This window comes from Cebus imitator, unplaced genomic scaffold, assembly GCF_001604975.1.
Source record: "Cebus imitator isolate Cc_AM_T3 unplaced genomic scaffold, Cebus_imitator-1.0 Scaffold59, whole genome shotgun sequence".
Taxonomy (NCBI): Eukaryota; Metazoa; Chordata; class Mammalia; order Primates; family Cebidae; genus Cebus; species Cebus imitator.
The window spans coordinates 448,048-470,525 of NW_016107374.1; the positions used below are offsets into that span (position 1 = coordinate 448,048).

At 57.7% G+C, this 22,478-nt stretch overlaps 2 protein-coding genes across 9 annotated transcripts in view; one reads left to right on the top strand and one right to left on the bottom strand.

The window, feature by feature from the left end:
• Positions 1 to 7,338, top strand: part of CELSR1 (cadherin EGF LAG seven-pass G-type receptor 1) — a 179,705-nt gene extending 172,367 nt beyond the window's left edge. For 3 of the 5 annotated variants that reach the window (XM_017529446.2, XM_017529444.2, XM_017529442.2), the window contains 8 exons: positions 1,139 to 1,265; positions 1,835 to 1,960; positions 2,483 to 2,577; positions 2,911 to 3,014; positions 3,187 to 3,336; positions 3,853 to 4,086; positions 4,340 to 4,595; positions 5,298 to 5,467. In XM_017529446.2, the coding sequence (XP_017384935.1) occupies positions 1,139 to 1,265; positions 1,835 to 1,960; positions 2,483 to 2,577; positions 2,911 to 3,014; positions 3,187 to 3,336; positions 3,853 to 4,086; positions 4,340 to 4,595; positions 5,298 to 5,322 (1,117 nt within the window). In that variant the 3' untranslated portion in view covers positions 5,323 to 5,467. Of the gene's footprint in view, positions 1 to 1,138; positions 1,266 to 1,834; positions 1,961 to 2,482; positions 2,578 to 2,910; positions 3,015 to 3,186; positions 3,337 to 3,852; positions 4,087 to 4,339; positions 4,596 to 5,297 lie in introns of all 5 variants that reach the window. The other 2 variants (XM_017529443.1, XM_017529445.2) reach the window with 2 other exon arrangements.
• Positions 7,339 to 12,180: 4,842 nt separating this feature from the next.
• Positions 12,181 to 22,478, bottom strand: part of TRMU (tRNA mitochondrial 2-thiouridylase) — a 20,174-nt gene continuing 9,876 nt past the window's right edge. The window contains exons 4-11 of one of the 4 annotated variants that reach the window (XM_017529447.2): positions 21,240 to 21,362; positions 17,519 to 17,691; positions 16,009 to 16,062; positions 15,853 to 15,919; positions 14,450 to 14,550; positions 13,592 to 13,736; positions 13,148 to 13,230; positions 12,181 to 12,675 (exon numbers count right to left, since the gene is read on the bottom strand). In XM_017529447.2, the coding sequence (XP_017384936.1) occupies positions 12,511 to 12,675; positions 13,148 to 13,230; positions 13,592 to 13,736; positions 14,450 to 14,550; positions 15,853 to 15,919; positions 16,009 to 16,062; positions 17,519 to 17,691; positions 21,240 to 21,362 (911 nt within the window). In that variant the 3' untranslated portion in view covers positions 12,181 to 12,510. The remainder of the gene's footprint in view (positions 12,676 to 13,147; positions 13,231 to 13,591; positions 13,737 to 14,449; positions 14,551 to 15,852; positions 15,920 to 16,008; positions 16,063 to 17,518; positions 17,692 to 21,239; positions 21,363 to 22,478) is intronic. The other 3 variants (XM_017529450.2, XM_017529449.2, XM_017529451.2) reach the window with 3 other exon arrangements.

Consider the following 22,478-nt stretch of genomic DNA (forward strand, 5'->3'; position numbering starts at 1 on the left):
GGGGGAGGTTATCTGAGGGGAAGGGGCTGGGGGAGCTTAGCCGAGGGGAAGGGGCTGGAGGAGGTTAGCAGAGGGGAGGGGGCTGGCAGCAGCAAACCCTGGGCCTCTGTCCCTCCCACCTGGCACAGAAGCGTCTCACGTTAAGATGTGTTGTCAGCACTGGGCTGCCTGGAGTCACCAGAGTGGAGATGGGCGGGGCAGGAAAGATGGAAGCTTCTGGTGGGTGATGAGGGTGTTGCTGGGGCTGCTGGAGTGGAGATCCCCTACCCCACCATCAGAGGGGGTTAGTGGAACAGGAGCCTCTAGTGTTCTAGGGAGGAGAGGGGACCTAGGAGTCCCCCAGAGGAGCAGGCGACACCATGGGAGGACTCAGCACGGTGTCCAGGAGCCATGAGGGGGTCAGGAGGGGATGATAGGGGCATCTGTTGGACAACTAGGTGGCCTCTGGTGATCTGGCAGAGATGGGACTGAGCCAGGGGTGGGCAAAGGTCTAAGGCTTGAGCAGGGGCTGGGGGTCAGGAGGAGACAGCAGAGTCTGAAGGGGCTGGTGAGTGGCTGGAAGGCCGGATTCAGGGTGGCCCAGGAGGGCGTGGCCTCAGCAGTTCCCCTCTTCAGTGCCACCCCTGACCTGAGGACCTTGCGGCCTCTGTCACCCTGATGCGCTCCATCCCCTCTGAACCCTGGGAGGGAATGCACCTTTGTCATCCCCTTTTATAGATGGGGAGACCGAGGCAGAGCTCGGGAAGTGGTGTGCAGGGTCACAGCTCGTCAGGGGCAGGCCTGGGTTCTTCCTCTCGCCCTCCACAGGGTGTCTCACGGGAGCTGGCACAGCCACGGGCGTGGCTCAGGCCCCTGGCCTGGTGTCACCGACATGGCTCCTGTTTTCTCATCTTAATTTTTTGCTCCCTAATTTATTCCACCACTATCCCCACTAACACGATCTCTGTCTGGTTCCTGGATGAGTCCGTGCCTGGCTAGGGGGGGAGGAAGGGAGCAGGGTGGGTGATGGCTGGGTGATGGCTGGGTGGACAGACGATGGGTGGACGGGCAGGTGGGTGGACGCACAGAGAGCAAGGGAGGGAGGGAGGGGGTAGGGGCGGGCGGCGGTGGGTACAGGGCTGACCCTGCCCTCCCGCAGCTCCCTGCTGAGGACCGCCTTCCTCCTGCTGCTGCTCATCAGTGCCACCTGGCTGCTGGGGCTGCTGGCCGTGAACCGTGACGCTCTGAGCTTTCACTACCTCTTCGCTGTCTTCAGTGGCTTACAGGTAGGTGGTGCTGAGTTGCCTGGCCGGGCTGTGACGCGAGGTGGCGGAGGCCTGCCGTCGCAAAGCAGCCCTGCCTGGGCCCTGCGTGGGGTCCTCCTGGGTCTGCGAGGACTCAGCCCCCTGTTCAGCCAGTGCAGGGGCCCGTGCCTCTTCCGCCCTGTGTTTGGCGACGATGGCCCCAGGGCTAGGCTGGCGTCTCCAGGGAGCAGAAATGGCCATTTCTGGGCCACTGCTGCCTAAAGATGGTCACTTCTAGAAATGACCACTTCAAGGGTTGCCTAGCAGGTGGCCTTACGACACAGTGGGGGCCCCAGAGAGCCCTGAGGACTGTGGGAGGCGCGCCCAGAAGACTGGCCGGAGCCGGGCCCTCACCGTCTCCAGTGCACCGGGGCCTGGTGCAGGCCTCTTGCTTTCTGAGCTTCCCCACCTGCCCCCCAGAAAGCGGCAGTCCCTGAGCAGGGGAGGCCGAGGGTGTGGTGTGAGCCCCGCTCTGCTGTGCTGGGGCGCCTAAGGGCAGGCGAACTCCTGGGGAGGCAGCACCAGGGCTGAAGCCGCCGTCCTCCCTCCAGGGACCCTGCGTCCTCCTCTTCCACTGCGTGCTCAGCCAGGAGGTCCGGAAGCACCTGAAGGGTGTGCTCAGCGGGAGGAAGCTGCACCTGGAGGAATCCGCCACCACCAGGGCCATGCTGCTGACGGTACAAGGCACCGGGGACATGGAGGGCCTGGGAGCTGGGCGGCACTGAGAGCAGCGGGGGGCTCGGCGGGAGGAGGATGGAGTGTCAGCCGCAGCCCTGCGGTCTGTGCGACCTCATGGGGGATGGCAGAGCCGCCCACGGAGCACAGTGTGGCTGCTGGGGACAGAACCAGAAAGTGATAGAATCGGCGGGACAGGGCCTTGGTCGCGTCCTAGCCCAGCTTCTCCAGGCCTTAGAAAGAGGGGGCCAGGACCACCGAGGACGCTGACCAGAAGCAGTGGCCGTAGGGAGGGAGGGCGGCAGCGTGGGCCGGGATGCGCTTCCCTCAGCTGCTGGAGGCTCTTGTTCGCAGTGAGGGTTGGCTGCTCAGGGCCAGCCCCCGACTCTGTGTGCCGGGCAGGGGCCCAGCCAGGGTGTGGGTGTGGGGCACTTGCTGTGGGGACAGAGCCATCCCCGGCGGTGGTCATGTGGTGGCCTCCACCTGGCAGTGACCAGCCCCTCCCCCCCCGTCCCCTCCCCCAGCGCTCCCTCAACTGCAACACTACCTTCGGTGACGGGCCGGACATGCTGCGCACCGCCCTGGGCGAGTCCACCGCCTCGCTGGACAGCACCATCAGGTCAGGCTCCTGCTCCAGGTCGGGGGACGTGGCTTTGCCCCCGCCACCCCCACCTGTGTCCTGCCGTTCAACTGATACCTCCTTCCCCCCAGAACTTGCCCCCCACCTTTCCCCTGACCTTTTCCCCAGACCTTCACCCCAGACCTTTGCCCCCTGCCTTCTCCCCCACCTTCCCCCCCACCTTTTTCCTCCCACCTTTCCCCCCATTCTCTCCCCCACGTGTTCCCCCCACACTCAGGAAGCTGTTTTGATGGGAACACAGAAGGGTAGGGGTAGAGAATCTTCCAGAGAACTTTCCAGCATTTCCTGTCCCACCCTCCCTGGCCTCTCTAGGGATGAAGGGATCCAGAAGCTCAGCATGTCCTCTGGGCAGGCACGGGGCAGCCACGGAGAGCCAGACTCGTCCTTCTTGCCTAAAGGCTCCAAAGACCCCTCTGGTATGGCTTCCTTGCGGGGGGAGGACCCCGAGGGTTGTTTGTCCCTTCAGTCACTGGACTCTGCCCCTGGAGAAGTGCTGGCAGCCTCACCATGCTCAGCAGAGACCTGGCCCTTGGTGGGACGCCCTCACCTTCTGGGGCCTGAACCTCCCTGTGCCCCGCCCGTCCACAGGCCACGATTCTGACTCGGACAGTGAGCTGTCCCTGGATGAGCAGAGCAGCTCTTACGCCTCCTCACACTCGTCAGACAGCGAGGACGACGGGGTGGGGGCTGAGGAAAAATGGGACCCGGCCAGGGGCGCCATCCACAGCACCCCCAAAGGTGAGTGCATGGGGCACAGTGGACCAGCTAGGCTGCGGACAGCAGGCTCCAGGCAGGCCTTGGCTGTGGCTGGGTCCCTGCCTCCCAGGACATGCCCAGCAGCACCGCTGTCACATGGAAGGACTGCCTGGGTTTGGGAAACTCTGGCTGGGCTCCCCCACAGCCTCTGGAGTGCTCCCCGTGCCAAATCCCCAAGCAGAGGCAGGAAATCTGGGGGGTGGTTCTGTGGGCCGTCACTGCAAGGGCCAGGTCAGGTTGTGGGGGTGGGAGGGCAGGCATGTGTAGTTACCGGGACAGATACAGCAGGGGGTGGGGGCCAGCCCAGTGACAGCCCTGCTGCCAGGACTCTCCCTCCTGGGCCTCGGTTTCCCCGCCTTTAGGGTTCAGCCCTGCCAGGCCTGCAGGTCTGGGAGAGGCAGGCCAGAGCCCCCCCAGGACCCGCCAGACCTGTGGCGCTCAGGGGCACAGCTTGAGTGGCAGTGCCACTGCCTGCTGAGTGCCACCCTCATGCCTCAGGGGACGCCATGGTCAACCACGTCCCAGCCATCTGGCCTAACCAGAGCCTAGGCGGCAGTGACAGTGAGGATCCTGAGGATCCCGGCAGCCAGCCCCGCCTGAAGGTGGAGACCAAGGTCAGCGTGGAATTGCACCTCGAGGAGCAGGGCGGTCACTGCGGCGAGCGCCCCCCAGACCGGGAGAGCGGGGGCACGGTCAGGCCTGCCAGCAGCCAGCCCCCGGAGCAGAGGAAAGGTGCCTGGGAAGGCCGGGGCTGCAGTGGGAGGCTGGAGGACCCAGAAGGGCCAGTCCCTGGTCTGGAGGTGGGGGTGGGGCTGGTGGGGCAGGTCAGGGCCTGGGCGGGACAGAGGTGGCCCTCCGGCCTAGCCCTGGGAACTGGGGAACCAGCAGGAAGTACAGAGGCTGAGGCTGGCTCTAAGGCACGAGGCTCCGCCGCTGCCCCGGCAGCATCACCCGGACGTGACCTTGCCCCATCTCCTCCTTTCAGGCATCTTGAAAAATAAAGTCACTTACCCACCGCCACTGACGCTGACGGAGCAGATGCTGAAGGGCCGGCTCCGGGAGAAGCTGGCGCACTGTGAGCAGAGCCCCGCGTCCTCGCGCACATCCTCCCTGGGCTCTGGGGGCCCGGACGGCGCCATCATGGTCAAGAGCCCCGGGAGGGAGCCGGGGCGTGAGCACCTCAATGGAGCGGCCATGAATGTGCGCGTTGGGAGCACCCAGGCCGACGGCTCTGACTCCGAGTGAGTAGCCTGGGCGTCCGGGGTGGGGGGCCACCCACCTCCCCCTTGTCCTGGGTCAGGAGAGAGAGGGGACAGTGGTCAGGGACCTGGCACCCACCTCACCTGCAGCCCTGACTGCTGAGGGAGCCCAGGCAGTGATGGGGGGGCACTGCAGCTGAGGTCAGGAGGATCCCCTGGAGATGGGCAGACCCCCTATCCTGGGGGCACGTCCCAGGCCTCTGGGACTCTGAAGCCCCAGCCAGGAGTCTAAGGTGGGGGGGCTTTGCATTTGATCAGCACTGTCCCCAACCGGGACCACTGGGACCCACCTTGTGGTTGAGGATACGGAGACTCCCAGAATCCCCGGGTGAAGGGGGCAGGATGGAGCTGGGATTCTGGCCCCAGACCTCTCCCTGTCGCTCCTCCCTCCCTCCAGACTCTTAAGGGAGAAGCCAGGTCTTTAGGACATCCCTACCAAAGGGTTTCTCACGTGAATTCCTCGTGCTCTGCTCAGACCAGCAGCACAGAGGCCCACGGCTGGTCCTGGTCCCCTCTCCTGCCTCCCGAGGGCAGCCACATCCAACATGAGCTTGCCCTCCCTGGATCCCCCAGACGCCCCTTCTCCCCTGATAGGGGGGTCCTGCCCCTGTGTGACCTTGGACCCCACCCAGCCACTACCCTCACTGACCCCTCACCTACTTGATGGCTTCTTCCCACGCGCAGAGGCAGTAATGAAACTTCAATTTGAACCATCAGGAAACCCTGAGGCAAGCCCGTCACCCCCACACAGGCTGCCGCGTCGCCGAGCCCTCGGACCTTGGAGCCCGAGGGGCCACTGCCTTTGGAGTGAAGTGGGCCCTGAGTGTGGTGGTCCCCACGGTGACAGCCCCCCAGCTGATCATCCACACACAAAGGTCTTGGCCCTCCCAGGAGCTCAGGGTCTGTCAGACCTGGTAACAAGTGCCAAAGGCCACAGGCATGAGGGGGGCGCGGACCACCAGGCCAGCACCGCTGGGTCCTAAGACTGCAGACAGAGCCAAAACGGTGAGCGGGGCCCCAGACCAGGCCCAAAGGCTGCCCAGAGTTCAGGGACATTGGGCAGAGACCAAAGACTGTGGTCCAGCGCCGCCCGTGCAGACATCTCACGGCAGTGCAGGGCCGTGGCTGGCAGCCCTTTGCAAAGACACTGCTTGTCTTAAAGTTGCTTTGCAAACGTGGAGAAGGTGTAGATGCTTTTATACGTTTGTATGGGACTCGGAGGAGGTGAAACCTGTGTATATTTTGTAGTTGTGCTGACTTTGTTGATCCCGGGAGATCCGTGGAATGATCTCTTGCTGTCTTCTCTGTAAAGAAGATTGCACAGTTGTACTTGAATCTGGCATGGGTTGACAAAACTGTCACCCCAGCGGATCAAAGGTGGACAATACGTTGGCAGTGGGGCTAAAACCAAGCGGTTAGAAGCCCTACCGCTGCCTGGCCGGACAGCGAGGATGGCGTGGGCCCTCCCCACGGGCCCCCTGGGTCCGCGCTGTGTTCGCCATGCGTGTGTTCGCCCTCTGCTGCCGTCTGTCCCAGCTGTGTGAATTCTAGACAGGGCAGTCTGGGACTAGACAGGTGTGAGGAGCCCTGCTGAGGTCACGGTGGGGCACGGTTGTCACACAGCTGTCATTTTCCACCTGGTCGTTCCCTGACCACCACCGTCTCCCCTCACCCCCTCCCAGGTGGCCCGGGAGCTGCAGGTGGGGGTGGCTTTGCCCTGTACTGCTGCTCCCAGTGGGACCTGCGACCTTAAAGTGTTGCAGGCTCCTGATTTGGGCAGAGGCGTGTGGTCTTCCAGGCTGTTCCGTCCCTCCTGCCAATCTTCTAGCTCCTTGAGACTTGGAGGATCTCCAGGCAGGCAGGGGTCCCAACCCCTGAAGTCTGACCAATTACTTCATTTTGCTTCAAATGGCCAATTGTGCAGAGGGACAAAGCCACAGTCACACTCTTCAGCGGTTACCAAACTGTTTTTGGAAATTCACATCAGGGACGGGCCCACTGCAGGCAGTTGACACAGCGTGGCCCGAGGGGCTGTGGAACAGGGCCCAGGACTACTCAGACACGGTTGGTTTTAGCGTTTCCTTTGTTCTCCAAATCAGGTGCCCAAATCAGTGATCCGCACAGCTGCTTCCTAATAGAAACCATAAAGTAGGGTGAAAATCAAGTGAAAGGCAGAGATGTCCACACTCAGTTTTAAACTTTACCCTGATGAAAATGTGAGCACTGTCAGCAGGTGCCTGTGTGCGAGAGGAAGAGGAGAGCTGAAAACGGTCCAGGACGGTAGGAGGAAATGAGCCCACAGCCCTCACACCTGAGTGAGTTATGTGCCTCACCAGGTGAGCGGTCTTCCGAAGATACAAAAGTCTGCTCCCTTTGGACGTTTGCCCCTGACAAGTACGGAAAGGCTTTTAAGTCTTCCAGCAGTCCCCTTTCACTGTAACGGGGTCCGCCCCGAGCTGTAATTTTTTTGTTTGTTCTATTTTATTTTTTTCACATACTCCACAGCCAGCATCATGAGGTGTAATTTTTAATTTGATCGGAACTGTTACCAAAAAACAACTGTCAGTTTGAGACAGGAGAAACGGAAACCTATTTTTATTACTTAAGACTTTATGGGAGAGATGAGACACTGGACGGTTTTAACAGATGTGTATTTATTAATGTCCAAAACACTGGAATTTCAAATGAGAAGAGTCTACAATAAATTAAGATTTTTGAATTTGTACATCTGCGGTGCTGGTGTTTCTCCATACACACACCTGCCCCTCCCTGCACCCCAGGTGGCTGTGGAAGGGACGGTTGACGGACGTGCCGCTGAGCTGTCCATGTCCCATGCTCCGCTGGCCAGTGGAACATTGAGTCCAGACTTTGTCCATTCCCTGGCTGGCCTGCCGCAGCCTCAATGGGCGGTCCTCCTCGGGCATTTCCTGAGATTCTTGAATCTGTGAATGCATGTCTTTCACCAGATTTCGGGAGGTTTTGCCATGACTTCTTCAGTTTTCTTTTCTTGCACTGATCTTTCTCCTCCCCTTTTGCAACGCCAGCTACTCAGATGTCAGATCTTGTGATGGTTTCCCACCGGTCCCTGAGGCTCTGTTCATCTTTCTTCATTCTTTTTTCTAACTGTTCTTCAGATTTGATTATTTCTGGTGCTCCATCTTCAAGTTCACTGATGTTTTTCCTCTGTCATCTTAATTTTGCTGCTAAACTCACCCAGTGAATTTTTTATTTCAAACACTGAAGTTTTTAAATTTCCACTTGGTTCCTTTGTATTTCTCTGCTGGGCGCGTCGTTTTCCATTCATTCCAAGAGTGTTCACCTTTACTTCATGAAGCGTGGTTCTAACTAGGGCTGCCGTGACTTCTGGGATCATTTCAACGTTTGAATGTCTTGGGGCTGAAATCTGTCTATTTGCATTTTCCCGGTTCTTTGTGTGCTGAGTGGCTACAGGATTATCCTCACCTGTCACGTGGAGTGTTAGACTCTGGGTTGCTGACACCCTTGTTGTAAGTGTCATTTCATCTGTTTCAGCAGCAGGCAACCCGGTTAGGTCCTGACCCCTGGTTCTGTGTCTCCTTCCATGAGCTGCAGGTCCACCACCAGGCCGGCCCTAGAACTCGGCTGTTCTGGGTCGTTGCCTGCACTCACAGGTGGGGTGAGCAGGGACGTGTGTCAGCACGTGCAGAGGATTTGGGAGTCTGCTTCTCCAGCCCTCTCCTTGCTGGGATTTGCCTTGCATTTTCTCACTCCTGGGGTCCCTTCTCTTGGTTTCTCCGTCCAGTAAGATGGGTTTCTCCAGAGCTCTAGCCACCTGCACTGCCTCAAGGTTCCACCCAGCAGGGCCCACCCTTAGGGAAAAGTAGTGACAGCAAAGAGAAAAATGGGAACCCCAACACTCCAGCCCACAGCACCCCCATTTCCCCAGGCCTCTCTAAAGTCCTTGTCCCGGTGCTGGCTGCATAGCACCACAGATTCGGGACACCCCCGGTTCAAATCTGAGAAAAGTGAAGAAAACCGCGAACACACCAATGCCTCGGGTCATTTTTCAGGTTTTGCCTTCTCCGCGGTTCACCTGCTAATATTTACATCCCAGAATGCTCAGTGGCTAATGTGATAGAATATTTCTACCTCAACCCCAAAGCCATGATTTACAGGAAACTATCAGAAACATTTGAGAAAGAGAAAGCAGTCCAAGCCGCCCGGAGCCCGCCTGCCCATCAGCCAGGCCAAGATGTCCAGCTGAGAACCATCCAGTGCTCCGCAGTGCGTCCGGAGAGCATCGGCAGCAGACCGTGGTGGGTGCTCGAGGGCAGAACAAGCCCCTCTGTGATCACGTTTCAACAGACAGCAGCAGAAACACTGTCCAAGCCACGGGACGTCCAGACTCCCCCAGCCCAGGTAACGGGTGACTACAGCCGCTTTAATCACAGCGTTTTAGCCTTGCCCTGGGCTCCCCACCCTGGAGGCAAGGCTTGTTAAGACCCCCAAGGAGGGTCAGGCACAGTGGTTCATGTCTGTAATCCCAACACTTTGGCTGGCTGAGGGAGGAGTTCAAGACCAGACTGAGCAACACAGCGGGACCCCATCCCTATAATTTTTTTAAATTAGCTGGGGGCCATCTCTACAAACAATTTTTATTTGGAGACAGTCTTGCTCTGTCCCCCAGGCTGGAGCGCAGTGGTGCAATCTCGGCTCACTGCAACCTCCACCTCCTGGGTTCAAGCAATTCTACTTCCTCAGCCTCCTGAGTAGCTGGGACTATAGGCACATGCCACCACGCCCAGCTAATTTTTTTGTGTGTGTTTTAGTAGAGACGCCGTTTCACTGTGTTGCCCAGGCTGTTCTCAACCTCCTGAGCTCAGGCAGTCCACCCGCCTCAGCCTCTGAAAGTGCTGGAATTACAGGCATGAGCCACTCTGCCCGGCCTTTACAATTTTTAGAAATTAGCTGCTAAAAATTAGCACAGGGGCTCATGCCTGTAGTGTTTTGGGAGGCTGAGGCAAGATCGCTTGAGGCCAGGAGTTCAAGACCAGCCTGGGCAACATAGCAAGACTGTTTCTAAAAAAAATTTGAAATTAGCTGCGTGTGGTAGTATATGCCTGTTGTCCCAGGTACTTAGGAGGCTGAGGCAGGAGGATTGCTTGGGCCCAGGAGGTCAAGGCTGCAGTGAGCTGTGCTCACACCACTGCACTCCAGCCTGGGTAACAGAGCAAGATCCTATCTCTTGAAAAGGAAAAAAAAAAAAAAGACTCCCCAAGAAGGAAAGGGCTTGGGCCAGGCAAGCCTCTGGCATGGGGCAGCATGGGAGCCAGGGACTGGGCTGAAGGCAGGCTCAGGGTGTTTGACTCCATCCTGGGACCTGCGTCTCACTGAGATTATCCTGGAAACAACATAGGGGGACAGAAGAGCGAGGGCTTTGCTTTCATTTGTGTTATGAGCGGGGAGTAGAGAGGTATGAGCATCCAGCTCTTGGCCCGGAAGATGTTTTTCTTCCTTTCCTTCCCCTTCTGTCTTCATGGATAGGGTGGCAAGTGGCTAAGGCCGGGCCACGGGGGGTGCCCACACAGGCAGGAGGGGCTACCTGCCTGCCTGTGCTCCTGGGGCACCCCAAGTCTTCAAAAGGTCATCTGAGGGACACAGCTTCTGGAGTGTGCCAGCCTTGGGTGCTGGGGAGTGGTAGGAAAGAGGCCAGGAGAGCAGCCCAGACCTTCGGCCCTCTGACCCCCCAGCCAACAGCTTCTGCTGAATTTGAGATGTTGCGCCGAAGCCCTCCAGAGCTGGCCGGTGGCCTTGTGGGGGATGAGCAGGCAGTTGTGCCTTCTGCAGAGAGGGGAGCCCTGCCAGCCAGGAGAAGCTGTCGCCAGTGGAGCCTGGGGCCCAAGGGGCAGAGGCAGGTTTGTGTGCCCACTTCCTCCACTGGCCAATACACAGGCCCTGGGGCTGGCAGGACAGTGGAGCCCACTGTTGGTCATGGAGGGCAGCCTCACCTGTGCTGACCTGGTGCCCACGCAACCTTCTGCATGGCCACCCCACCTCCCTCTTGCCCATGTTCCTATGACCTGGGAGGGCTGGCCTAGGCAGAGCAGTGAGCACCGAGGGGCTCTCCCACCCTCAGTTCTCAGGCTGGAGGCCCAGCCACAGCCATAAATCAGGGGAAACCTGAGCCCAGGGAGGCTCAGTGCTGGGCTGAGCCAGCAGAAAAAAGGCGGCACTTCAGCTGAGCCGAGGATGCCCAGGGGCCTGTCTGGTCCCACCAGCCAGTGCTCTGCCTGCCTGGTGGAGGTGCCCACCCCCCGCAAGAGCCCTCTCCAGCAAGGGCTGCTGCACTTCCACCCCAAGCCCCATTTCCTCACCTGGAGCACGGCAGGTCTCAGAAGCCGCCTTCGGGTTCTGGCCCACTCCTCACCTTCAGGACGCTCCCAGGTATATGGGGCTAGGCTACAAGGCAGGCTGCCCCAGGTCAGGGGATACCCAGTGGGGAGACAGGAGAGGTCAGGATGGACGCTAGGCCCATGACAGTCCCCATCCTGAGGCACCAGCAAGAACTTGAGGCATCTGGGCAAGGCCCTCTGGGTACCATCCAGCTCTCCAGACCACAAAGAGAAGGAAACCCCACCTGCTCGGGCCACCACCTGAGGTGTCAACTTGTTCCACGGCACCTGTCTGCCTTTCCCTGAGCTTCCTTAATACAATTCTTCCCGCCATCCGCCATCCTCCTCTAAACCCCTAGAGCCTCCCTGCCCTACCCGCTCCCTTCCTGTGTTCCGGACAGCAGCGGCCAGTCTGCTCTGCAGGTGTACACTGGGTCACACTGCTCCTGTCTCTTAGCCATGTTCAAAAGGAAGCCCACTCCCTGCTACAGCTCCTAGGCCTTTCATGCTCCAGGGCCAGAGGGCCTGGTCTACTCCCAGCACCCCGAAGTGGGCTAAGGGACTGAGGCCAGGCTGAGATACCAGGGTGCATGCATGGGTGTGCTCATCCAGATGTGCCTCCAGCCCTAGGCTCTGCACACGGGCCCCATGAGGCAGGTGCCCACTCAGCTGCCTGTCCTTTCTGGACCAGCTGCTGGGCTGGGGAGCTGCCAGAGAGCTCTGACCCTGGGGTGGCCCTGCTGCCACCAGCAGTCCCAGTGGTACTGGAACTCTAAGGGGCAAGGATCCTGGGGTGGGGGGATGGGAGAGGACCTCTCTCTGAGCCATTGCATGTCAGAGGGTGGGGCCCTGTCTGTTTCCCTGTGGGTGCTCACTGTGGGCTGAAGGGACGTGCTGCCTCTGGAACCTTCTCCCCCAGAGAAGGGCAGTGCACCTCTGGTCCCAGCAGGAACATTCTTGAAGCACCAGTGACCACCAAGGCTCCCGCCCAGCAAGAGGCAGGAGCTGAGGACACCGGTCCGCATCCCGGACACGAGTTCTGCGGTCTAGGAGCAGGGGCCCTTGCCCTCAAGGCAGAGCAGCAGGGATCCCAAGGCAGTGGATGGGGCGGCTCAGACCTCAGTTGCTGTGGCTGCTCCTGCAGTCCACCTGCCTTTCCACACGAGGGCCCCCGTGAAGGCAGCGGCCATACTCTGTGTCCTTGAAAGAATGTTTATTCCACGCCGTCCCTGCATCCCCTCCACAGGGTCCCCTCATTGTGCTGAGGTGGGAAGCTCTCCCAGGGGAGGCAAAAGGGCACTCAGGCCACCCCATCAGCCAGCAGATGCTCTGGCAGCCGGAGCTCCAGCCTGGAGGCGAGGCTCTCTCTGGGGCTCGCCAGGCCCCTGCAGGCTTTTTGGACTCTTGAGCAGCCCAGCGTTCTCCGCTTTGGGCTGTAGCAGGCCGGGCCTTGGGGACCGGACTGCTCACTAGCCGCCCAGCCCAGGGCCCTGCTCTCCAGGCTCCTCCCAGCAGCTCCATCTCTGTCAGAGCGAGGGACGAAGGTCTGGGCCCTCTTCTGCGCTGTCACTGGGGCTCTCGGTGGCCACCCCAGCTCGGCGCTGGCCCTTCTGAAGCATGTACGTGGACGGCCCCAGCCGCAGGATCTTCCCGCTGCCCAGGCACTCGTCCCCCTTGTAGAACACGGCAAACTGCAGGGCAGAGAGGGCCTGGCATCAGGGGTTCCGAAGGGGGCCAGCCCAGGGCAGGTAGGGGCAGAGCAGTCCCTCCGGGGCTTGGCCTATGTTTGGAGCTCCAGGGGGAGCAGGGTTTGCTGTTGCCTAACAGGTGAGGAGAGGCCTGGGGCACCCAGCAGCTTCACCAGAGGAGGTCTTCAGGGTGCCTCTCCCTGAGTGGGACAGTCACAGGGAGCTGAGCCTCTGAGGGCCCAAGCAGGAGCTGGCTGGTGACATCAGAGTGGAAATCCTCTCACAGCTGTCACTGCAGGAGCCCCCGGGAGGGGCTGGTCACACTGTGCCCTCACCAGCGGTGTGACCTGCTCCCACCCTACATCTGGGACTCAGCCCCTTCCTCTGTAACCCAGGTGTCCTGGTAGGGTGAAAAGCAGTGCAGTCCTCCCGGAGCACAGCAGCAGCTGGGCTCACCCCCCAGGACCCCACTCACCTGTCCCGTGGCAAGGCCACGCACAGCCCGCACGGCCGTCACCCACACAGTGCCATCTTGATTAAGGGTCAGCACGCAGGGCACTGGGTAGAAGAGAGGGACCCTTGGAGGGGGCGAAGGCCTTGCCTGGTTGGCCCCAGGGAAAAAGGGGCACCAGCCCACAGGGGTGAAGACCACTGCTCAGAGGGGACGGGCAGGGCACCAGCCCAGGCCCTGGGCCTGGCCGGACAGTACAGGGCAGTGCACTTGCCTGCTTCAGCCTAACACACGGGGCCTGCTCCCAGCATCCCCAGGCCTCCCTCAGGGCAGGCACAGGACACAGGACATAGAAGGTAATCACAACAGGGACATTCCTGCCCCAGGGTCTCCCTTCCCTGGCCCAAATCTGGTCTCGGGAAACTCAGCTTCAAAGGGCCCGTCCTGGGAAGCCCTCCCGCCAGTCACCTAGTGCCATCTGGTGGCGGAATCGGAAGTGGCACTCCATCATCTTGTCCCGGACCAGTGCTGCAGGCGGCTCCTCCGTGATCCAGTGTACCCGGCTGGTCCTCAGCAGGTCCCTGTACAGGGCTGGGTGGTCTATCCGGGGAGCCTGCGGGGCAGAATGCGAAGGTAGGGAAGCCCTCAGCATTCCTGCCACAACATGGGCCGGCTGTGGCAGCACGGGGGAGGCTGCACCAAGCACGGCTGGCAGCAGCCAGGGCCTGGCCCACTGAGCTGTGGCACTCGTGCCCCTGTCGGCCCCAAAATGCCCCCAGACACTGGCAAGATCCCGGGGGGGGGGGGTGGGGTGAGAAGGTGGGTGAGCTTGCCCCTGACCGGCAGCCCCACTTTGAGGCCAGGGTCAGAGTGGTGAGGTGGTCACCGTGGCGAAGTCCCTGCAGTGGTAGAAGGCTTGGTTTCATCCTAGGTTCGGCCATCTGCACCTGCCTGACCACACCTCACTGGATTCTACCACGGCAGGAACCATCCTCAGCACCGAGGCCACCCCCTCTCCACCAGACAAGCCCTCCAAGCTCTGAGTCTCGCTGTTCTTTTATAAAAGTGAAGAAACTGTATCTGTGTCTAGGGGTTCAGTGATTGAGAGGCCAGCAGACAACAGAGCCTGAGGAATACCTTAAAACTCTCCTGCCACCATGGCCAGTCCCAGGACGATACAGCAGGAAGGCAGGGACCAAGGACAGCAACAGTGCGTCCCCAGCTCCATGACGCCACGGTGGCTTGGGGTCTTCCAAGCCCTGGTCCATAGCACCACTAGCCCTGCCAGAAGCAGCCCCAGGCCGTCTCAAAGGCCGGCCCACTCACCACAAACACGTCGCCCTTGGCACTGTCCTTCTCCACCACGTACCAGGGCACGCTCAGGCCACCTATGTTCGCTCTCTGGCCCAAGGTATACAGGAACCAACCTACAGAAAGTTTCTCAATGAGGCTGGGCAACACATTCCACCCCGAATGTCACACACTTTCTCATAAGGGCAGCAGGGGGAGGCTCTGTGGACCTCCAAGGGCAGCCCAGAGCAAGCCCAGCAACAGAGGAGCTCACTTGGAAGCTGACTCTCCACCCCCCCAGGCCAGCACTGACCGAGCACCTGAGCGCATCCCATCGTCGTCCAGGCCTGGGCTAGACACAGGATGCAGTAGCCATGAACAGGTACCTTATACCCCATAAGGTACAGGTCCCAGCTGCAGGACCACCTGACCCCAGGGCCAGGATGTGGCTGGGGGCCCTGTGAGACACTACGGGCCCTTCCTGCTGAGCCCCTGAGTGTCAATCTAATGCACTACCCACCTCAGGCTGCCCCCGCCACTCTTTGCCCAAGTCTTCCCTGGCTACGCTCTGCACACCCCACACCCTCACAATGAGTGTCAGAGAGGAGATGGCAAACTCACTGCCTCCCCCCGCTGCGGTGGTGCACGCAGGCAGAGAACCTCATGGATTTACCACGTGGCCTAGGCCAGCAGCCTCCTGCAGTGAACTGAACTGCAGGTGAAAACCACGAGTCATCTAACTGGCTCCCACTGGGGCCAGCGCTGGCAGCTACATGGGCAGGCCGGGCTCAGGAATGCCCAGCCCCGGCTCTCAGGAGCCCCGTGCTCCTCAGGATCTCCAATTCACCACGAGACGCCCCACCCCTAAGCAGCAGCCCAGCTCTCCAGGCCAGTCCCACACTAGGTCAAGACTTGCCTGATCATCACAGCAGAAGGCACATCCCCACCACTGTACTAACCCAATGCTGGCTGGTGACTAACTCGGAGCCTGTCCCCCACACCAGGCACAACACAGGCTCACGTAGGCCTCACCGCAGTAAGAGCATGCGCGGGAGAAGCGGGACACCTGGCCTCATCACCACATGGGTCCTTCATGATTCAAGTCCTGCCCTGATGTCCACCTTACTCCCCGCAGCAGCATGGAGTTCTGTGTAGTTTAACATTTTCCTTACACAGTGAGGAAATCATTCTTTTTACAGGGACTTGATACATAACTCACAGGACAGCCCTTCCAAATCAGAGGTGTGCCTCTCATGAACTCCAGCATTTCAGCTGCAGCCATATCTTGAAACGTACACAGTCCTCATCAAGGCGACTGTTCCACCCCACGCCACCCCACAGAGCCTTCTATGATCCACCAGCCGAGTGGAAGGGATGACAGGCACCCTTGGCTACGTCTCCCAGAGCTGAAACCCCACAACTCAAGGCATGCACCTCACCTTTATGTGTTCCCAGAACCTTATGGTCTTCTATGGAAATAAACTGACCAGGTCGAGGCTGCAAATACTAAAAAACAAACATTTCATTACTGATGGAGATCCGGGCCCAGGGCAGACACACAGCCCCATCTCTTTGTGTCAAAGACCACCACTCACCTGAAGAAGGAAATGTTCAAAATTTCTCTTCCCGATGAAACACATGCCCATGCTCTGAAATGAGAAGGCGGCAGCTGTGAGAGGGGCAGAGGTGGGGGCGGCCCGCACTGCACCCAGACACCCTGAGCAGGCCCCACGGCCTCCCGGCCTCACCCCACAATTTGCTTCCAGAGTAGGGGCCCACCAGCACCCTCGGACCCCAGTCACAGCCAGCACACACAAGGCCAGGGCCGACCCTATTCGGCAAAACCTCACCCAGCTGCCCTGGGGAAGAAAGCGAACCCAGTCAGCCCCTTCAGGCCACTGTCCTGTGAGAAGCAGAGCAAGGGCAGGAAGCAGGAAAGCCAGGCCTGACGCCCAGGCCTCAGGGGAGGACTCCAGGGAAGTCAGAGAGAGGCACCTTCCTCAACCACAGCCGTCCTGGCTGGGGAGCCTGGGCTGTGCGCTCCCCACTCCGGCCCCGTCAGAGGCTGCATCTTTTACTCTCTGGTTTGTGTCTCTCTAGACTACAGCTCCCACCAGAGTGACACTGGAAATGGAAGACCAGAGGAGAGGACGGGGGTGGCGTGCTCTTCAGGGAAGAGGGCTTGCTGTAGAACAGTACGGCCATTTCCTTACCAGGAAGAGACACAAAGGAGCGACGGCTCCCACCCCTCGCCCTCCACCCTGTTCTGCCAACGCCCCGGGCGCTCTCTCCTTGAGACAGGTTTTGCTATGCTGCCCGGGCGGTCCTCAAACTCCTGGGTGCACTCGATCATCCCAAGCACCTGGGGCCAGGGGCAGGCACCCCCAGGCCGGCTCCCCGGCTTCTCCTCGTCTCAAGGCCTTTGCACTGCCCTTCCCCAGCCCTCTCCAGGACCCCGCATCCTCTCATCCTTCAGGGCTCAGGTTCCGTGTGACTTCCTGAGGCCCTGTCATCTCCATTCCCTACTTTCAGACACCACGGGGGTGCTTCCCTCCCAGGGCCCTACACCTCCCTCCATAGACGCTTTCTAGGTTTACAGCGCTTGGCCTCCTGTCCGTGCCCCCGGCTCGCAGGTGAGCTCCGTGGAGGCAAAGATGGAACTGTGTGCGCGTCACCGTGTCCTCGCAGCCCAGCAGCACAGTGCCTGGAACAGATGGCACCAAACGAGTCTATGCCGAGCGAGCAAGCACATCAGTGTGCAGATGGTGGCGCAGTACCTGCCGCTACAGGGGTCTCTCCATCACACTGCCTGGCACTCACCTGGCAGGCAGGCCATCCCAGGAGCAGCCCACTGGCTGCTAAGGCTGCAGGGAAAGCTGCCTACCACATAGGGGCAGAGGAGAGGAAAAGAGCAAGGAGCCTCGTTTAGGATGCTCCCAGATGTCAGCAGAGCCTTGTACCGTGCACCTGAGCAAACTCCTCCTATTGCTCCAAGGTCCTGGAGAAGGGGAAGTGGCGTGGGATTCCCAGGCCCCAGCTGCTCCCCAGACCGTGCAGTCGGGAAAGGAACACGGGCACTAATGAAAGGGAACTGCTCACTCGTACCTCTTTCTTCTGAAGCACGTGATGAAGTCTATTCTCAGCAGCGATTTTCTTTACAAAATCTTTTGTTAATCCCCCCAGAGGGAAGATGGTTCTCCTCAGGGCATCCTGGGAAACCTGGCTGAGAAAGAAGGTCTGGTCTTTAAAGCTGTCAGCTGCCTGGAGGAGTTTTACCGCTGCCAAGAATAAAGAACAAAAGACGTTGCAGGAATAAAAATAATGATACTTCACTTTCAACAGTGTCCTTCTGTTCACTTAGCCAGACTAGCCCTAGCCTGTCAGAAGCAGAAATCAACACTCAATAGCAACTGCTAGGGAAAGAACCACCACTGGGGTAAACATGAGAAACACTCGCGCTCCAAAGAGACAAAGGATTTTATATGACAAAGTATTCCAACTCACACTTATTAGACGAAACATCACATGAAAAAAATGTTCTGAAGTGATTAAAAAAAAAAAAAAAAAAAAACCTAAAATAAATTCAGCCCAATCTTGGAAAATTAAGTAAGCTGGCGGCCTGCAGAAAACTGCCCTGACGCAGTGTCAGCTGCGCTTTCTTCCAGCGACCGCAGACGTGCTCGCGCCACGGTAGGTTCAAGGACTCTACACTTTCCCAGGTTCACGGCCGGGCGGGCAGCACAGCCTCCAGCAGCGCTCCACCTGTGAACGCATTAGCTTTCTTGGTAAAGACATCTGTTAGGGGCCCCTGCGGTTCCTTCGACATTCCCTATGTGATTGTAAAGAACCATTTTTGGCTTTAAGGCAACAAAGCAGAGGCGTGAGTAAGCCTGGCTTAGAACTGTCCAGTTCTCCACTCTCAGGTTCAGTGATCAGTGGTGACACACTTAAGATGAATGTCAGTTTTATGGCTTCTGTCAACCTTTCTCATCAACAACTCCTCACGAATTACACTCAGAGAGCACCACAAGCAGCCCATGTGCCCTTCCTGGCTTGGCACAGCCGCGCGTGCAGTACACGCTCTGTGTAGCTAGTGTTCTCCGTCTGCTGATTCCCACGTCAGCCGTGAGAGGGAAAATTATCCCCACGGTACAGAGGGAAACTGAAGCCTGCCTAGTCATTACACGACTCGCCCACAGCGACGCAGGTGCAGGCGGCGGAGCTGAGACTGCCCAGCCTCCCGAGTCCCACTCCCTTGTCAGGTATAGACAACAGAACTGAGTGAGAAGTGAGACCAAGTTCGGCCATCCAGTCACCACAGAAGCAGGGCACTTCCCAGAGTCCACTAGTTTTTGTTTGTTCTATTTTTTTGAGATGGAATCTCACTGTCACCCAGGCTGGAGTGCAATGGCACAATCTCAGCTCACTGCAACCTCCGCCTCCTGGGTTCAAGTGATTCTCCTGTCTGCAGTAGCAGGGACTGGGACTACGGGCACACGCCACCACACCCTGCTAATTTATTATTTTTATATTTTTAGTAGAGATGGGGTTTCACCATGTTGCCCAGGCTGGTCTGGAAGTCCTGACCTCATCATCTGTCTGCCTCGGCCTCCCAAAATGCTGGGATTACAGGCATGAGCCACCACATCCAGCCTCAGAATCCACTTTCAACCCCAATCTAACGGCAATCAAACCTCAGAAAACTGGGAGCCATTTGCATTTTCTCCTAGTTCTGAGTCATTTTAAAACAAACTAAACATCGATGATTTTCAAAAAAGCAAGCTGGCGACCCTAACTGAACTACTGTGGAGGAAAAGCACAGACAGGAACGGATGCTTGGAGGAGGCTGCCTGTGCTGGGGCCTCACTGACACACCGTCTCCCGTGCCGCTCTGCCAGGCTGCTGGGAGCACGCCGTGCATGGGAAAAGCCGCCCAGCCACAGGCCAGGCCTAGGAGCGCCGGTGTCACGTGTTAACCCACCCTGAGCCCAGGCCCTCCACTGCCCCTGCGGGTGCTCTCCCTAAAGACCCAGGCCAGGCCACAGTAACTAAAGAATGGAATAGAAACCTTGAGTGTGGCTACAAAACACAGTGACAGCGAAGACACCGTCAGAACTCCCACACATCAAACTTACTCAACAAAACGCATCCACCAGTACTGTCGGACGTTTCCAGAACACGTGGCCTATAATAAAGGCCCACGGCTCTGCAGGGCACCATGTTCTAGGAGGTAGGCAGGCGCATCTATTCAACACGGAAATAAACCCTCCATCTCCTCAGGCCCTGTACGTGCACAATTACTTGAATTCCACCCCGGAGTTCCCAAGTGGCAGGACTCTGCATTCAAACCCATGTCTTCCTGAAATGGGGGGCTGTCTTAGGGGAGTGGGCTGCCATTCCGTGGGCTCAAGTCAGTGAAGTTACCTGATCACCCTCTGCCATGAGGAAAGTAGGAGAGAGAGAGCAGAGGGCGGCGGACGACTGCTGGCACACTCAGGGCATCCCTGACCACGCAGAGCCCTGCGCCATCGCAGCAGCCTCCAGGATGAGCTCAGCAACGCTGAGGAGGACTCAGCGGAGGCCTGGCACAGGAGAAACAGCAGGGACTACGGGTGAGCAGAAGTGTGCTGAAATCCAGCTCTGCCACCCGAGGTGCCCAGGTCAGACAGCTTCATCCAGGCCTTGGCTTCCTCACACGTGAAACAGGATGAGAGCACACACCTCATGGACTGCCAAGAAGAGCAACGTGCAATGGTGGCTCACACCTGTAATCCCAGCACTTTCAGAGGCTGAGGTGGGAGAATCTCTTGAACCCAGGAGTTCAAGACCAGCACGGACATCGTAGCAAGACCTCACGTCTACACACAAACAATGAAAAAGCCGGGCGTGGTGGCGCATGCCTGTGGTCCCAGCTACTCAGTGGGGCTGAGATGGGAGGATCACTTGAGCCCAGGAGGCGGAGGCTGCAGTGAGAGGAGATCGGGCCTCTCTACTCCAGCCTGGTCAAGAGTGGAAACCCTGCCTCTGGAAAAAAAAAAAAAAATGTGTGCATGTAAAGCCCTGCCCCAGCCCCAGAGACCCCTATTCCCCAGATGGTGGGGACAAGGTTCCCTCCAACATCTGAATTTCTGGACCAAGGAGAAACGCTGCCCTCCAGAGAGGCTACAATGATGGACGCTCCCTGACACGGCTCTGAGCTCCACTTGCACTTTCACTCAACAATGCGGGGAATTCCTCTTTTCTACACACAAATGTATGCCAGGACAAGCCAGCAGCTTCCCAGCTCACTGTATGGCGTTGACTTTTGTCTAGAAAGGTGAAACTTGGCTCCCTAACACGTATAAACTCATGTGTGAACACGGCTACAAAGCCTGACTGCTGACCCTATGGGATCCAGAGATCCCCAGCACACAGCACATTAAAAGTCAGCCTGAACCGCAGGCCCTTGAGCACCTGACGCTACGTACAAGGCATTGGCAGACTGACGGCACCCCAATTATCACTGTCAACTATTTACCCAGATATTTCTGGAACACTTGAATCATTAACACAATGTCTAGAGCTAGATTATCAATATCTGATATAATTTTCCCCAGCCCTCACCCTGGCCGGCTGGGATATCTCTTACTGCACAATCACAGGCCCTCAGGGAAATGACCCTCTTGGTAACTGTACCTTTTCAAATGTGAATCCAAAACAAGCTACTCTGGAGGGGGAGGGGCGGGGGGGGTGGGCAGCGATCTTCAGATACAACCCACTGTCATTCTTCAAAACCATTCACTCTGTCCAAAGAGAATTCAGCTCTGACCTGGGCACTTTAACTTACCATTTCTAACTTCAAACCGATTTCTGAAAAGCCCTTCTGGCCTCTTAATGTGCTTCTGCTGAAAGACTTCTTCATCTTCCTGTGACGTTCTTGCATAGTGACCTGTGGCAATGGCATCTGCCCCTGTGACATTTTTAAAACATACAAGGACCAGGTTTTAGACTTAGACTCGCAGGCCTTGATCAGCATAAACCAGGACACAAGAGTGCAGACCCCAAGTCTTAGGCTGAGAGGCTGCACAATCCCCCAAACATGGAGATCCCAGGAAATACAGGCACACACCACATTCCATCAAACCAGCAGTCTTGAACTCTTAACCCCGTACAACCTTGCTACCAAGTTTTATTGCACCTTTAAGACCTTTCAAAAGCTAATTTCTAGCTTAAGGAAACAGTCCGAAATGCACAGAAAGATTTAAATACAAAATAATTCATTTCAGGGTTTATTATGATACTAAGGGAGGTTGTGTGCAGTGGCTCATGCCTGTAATCCCAGCGCTTTGGGAGGCTGAGGCGGGCAGATGATCGCCTATGCTCAGGAGTTCAAGACCAGCCTGCCTGGGCAACACAGTGAAATCCCACCTCTACAAAAAAAAATACAAAAATTAGCCAAGAATGGTGGCATACATCTGTAGTCCCAGGTCCTTGGGAGGCTGAGGCGGGAAGATTGCTTGAACCTGGGAGGTCGAGGCCGCAGTGAGCCAAGATCACGCCACAGCACTCTAGCCTGAGCAACAGAGCAAGATGGTGTCTCAAAAAAAATATAATAAAACCACCGAAACGAACCAAAACGTTCAACACTGGGAGAATCTGAGGTGAATTACAATGCATGGCCGTAACAACAGGAGTACCAACAGAGAATGTTTACCAACGCGGGAAGATGCCTGACACCGTTAAGTATACAACACCATGATTCCACTATTTTTACTGTACAGAAATAATTGAAGAAAAATCTCAGGTCTACTCCTTTGATTCTGTGAGTGAAATTATAGATATTGTTTCTCCTCTGTTATATTTTCCGTAATAAATATGTATTTTTTCATCACACTGAAGAATCATCCGGCACGCTGTTTCTTCTTTTCATGGTACACAAAGTCAAAGAAACTAACAAGCTGCTTATAAGTCCATAATCTTTTCATCGTGTAAAAATGTCAGATATTCAGGCCGGGCGCAGTCGCTCACACCTGTAATCCCAGAACTTTGGGAGCTGAGGCCAGTGGATCACTTGAGGTCAGGAGTT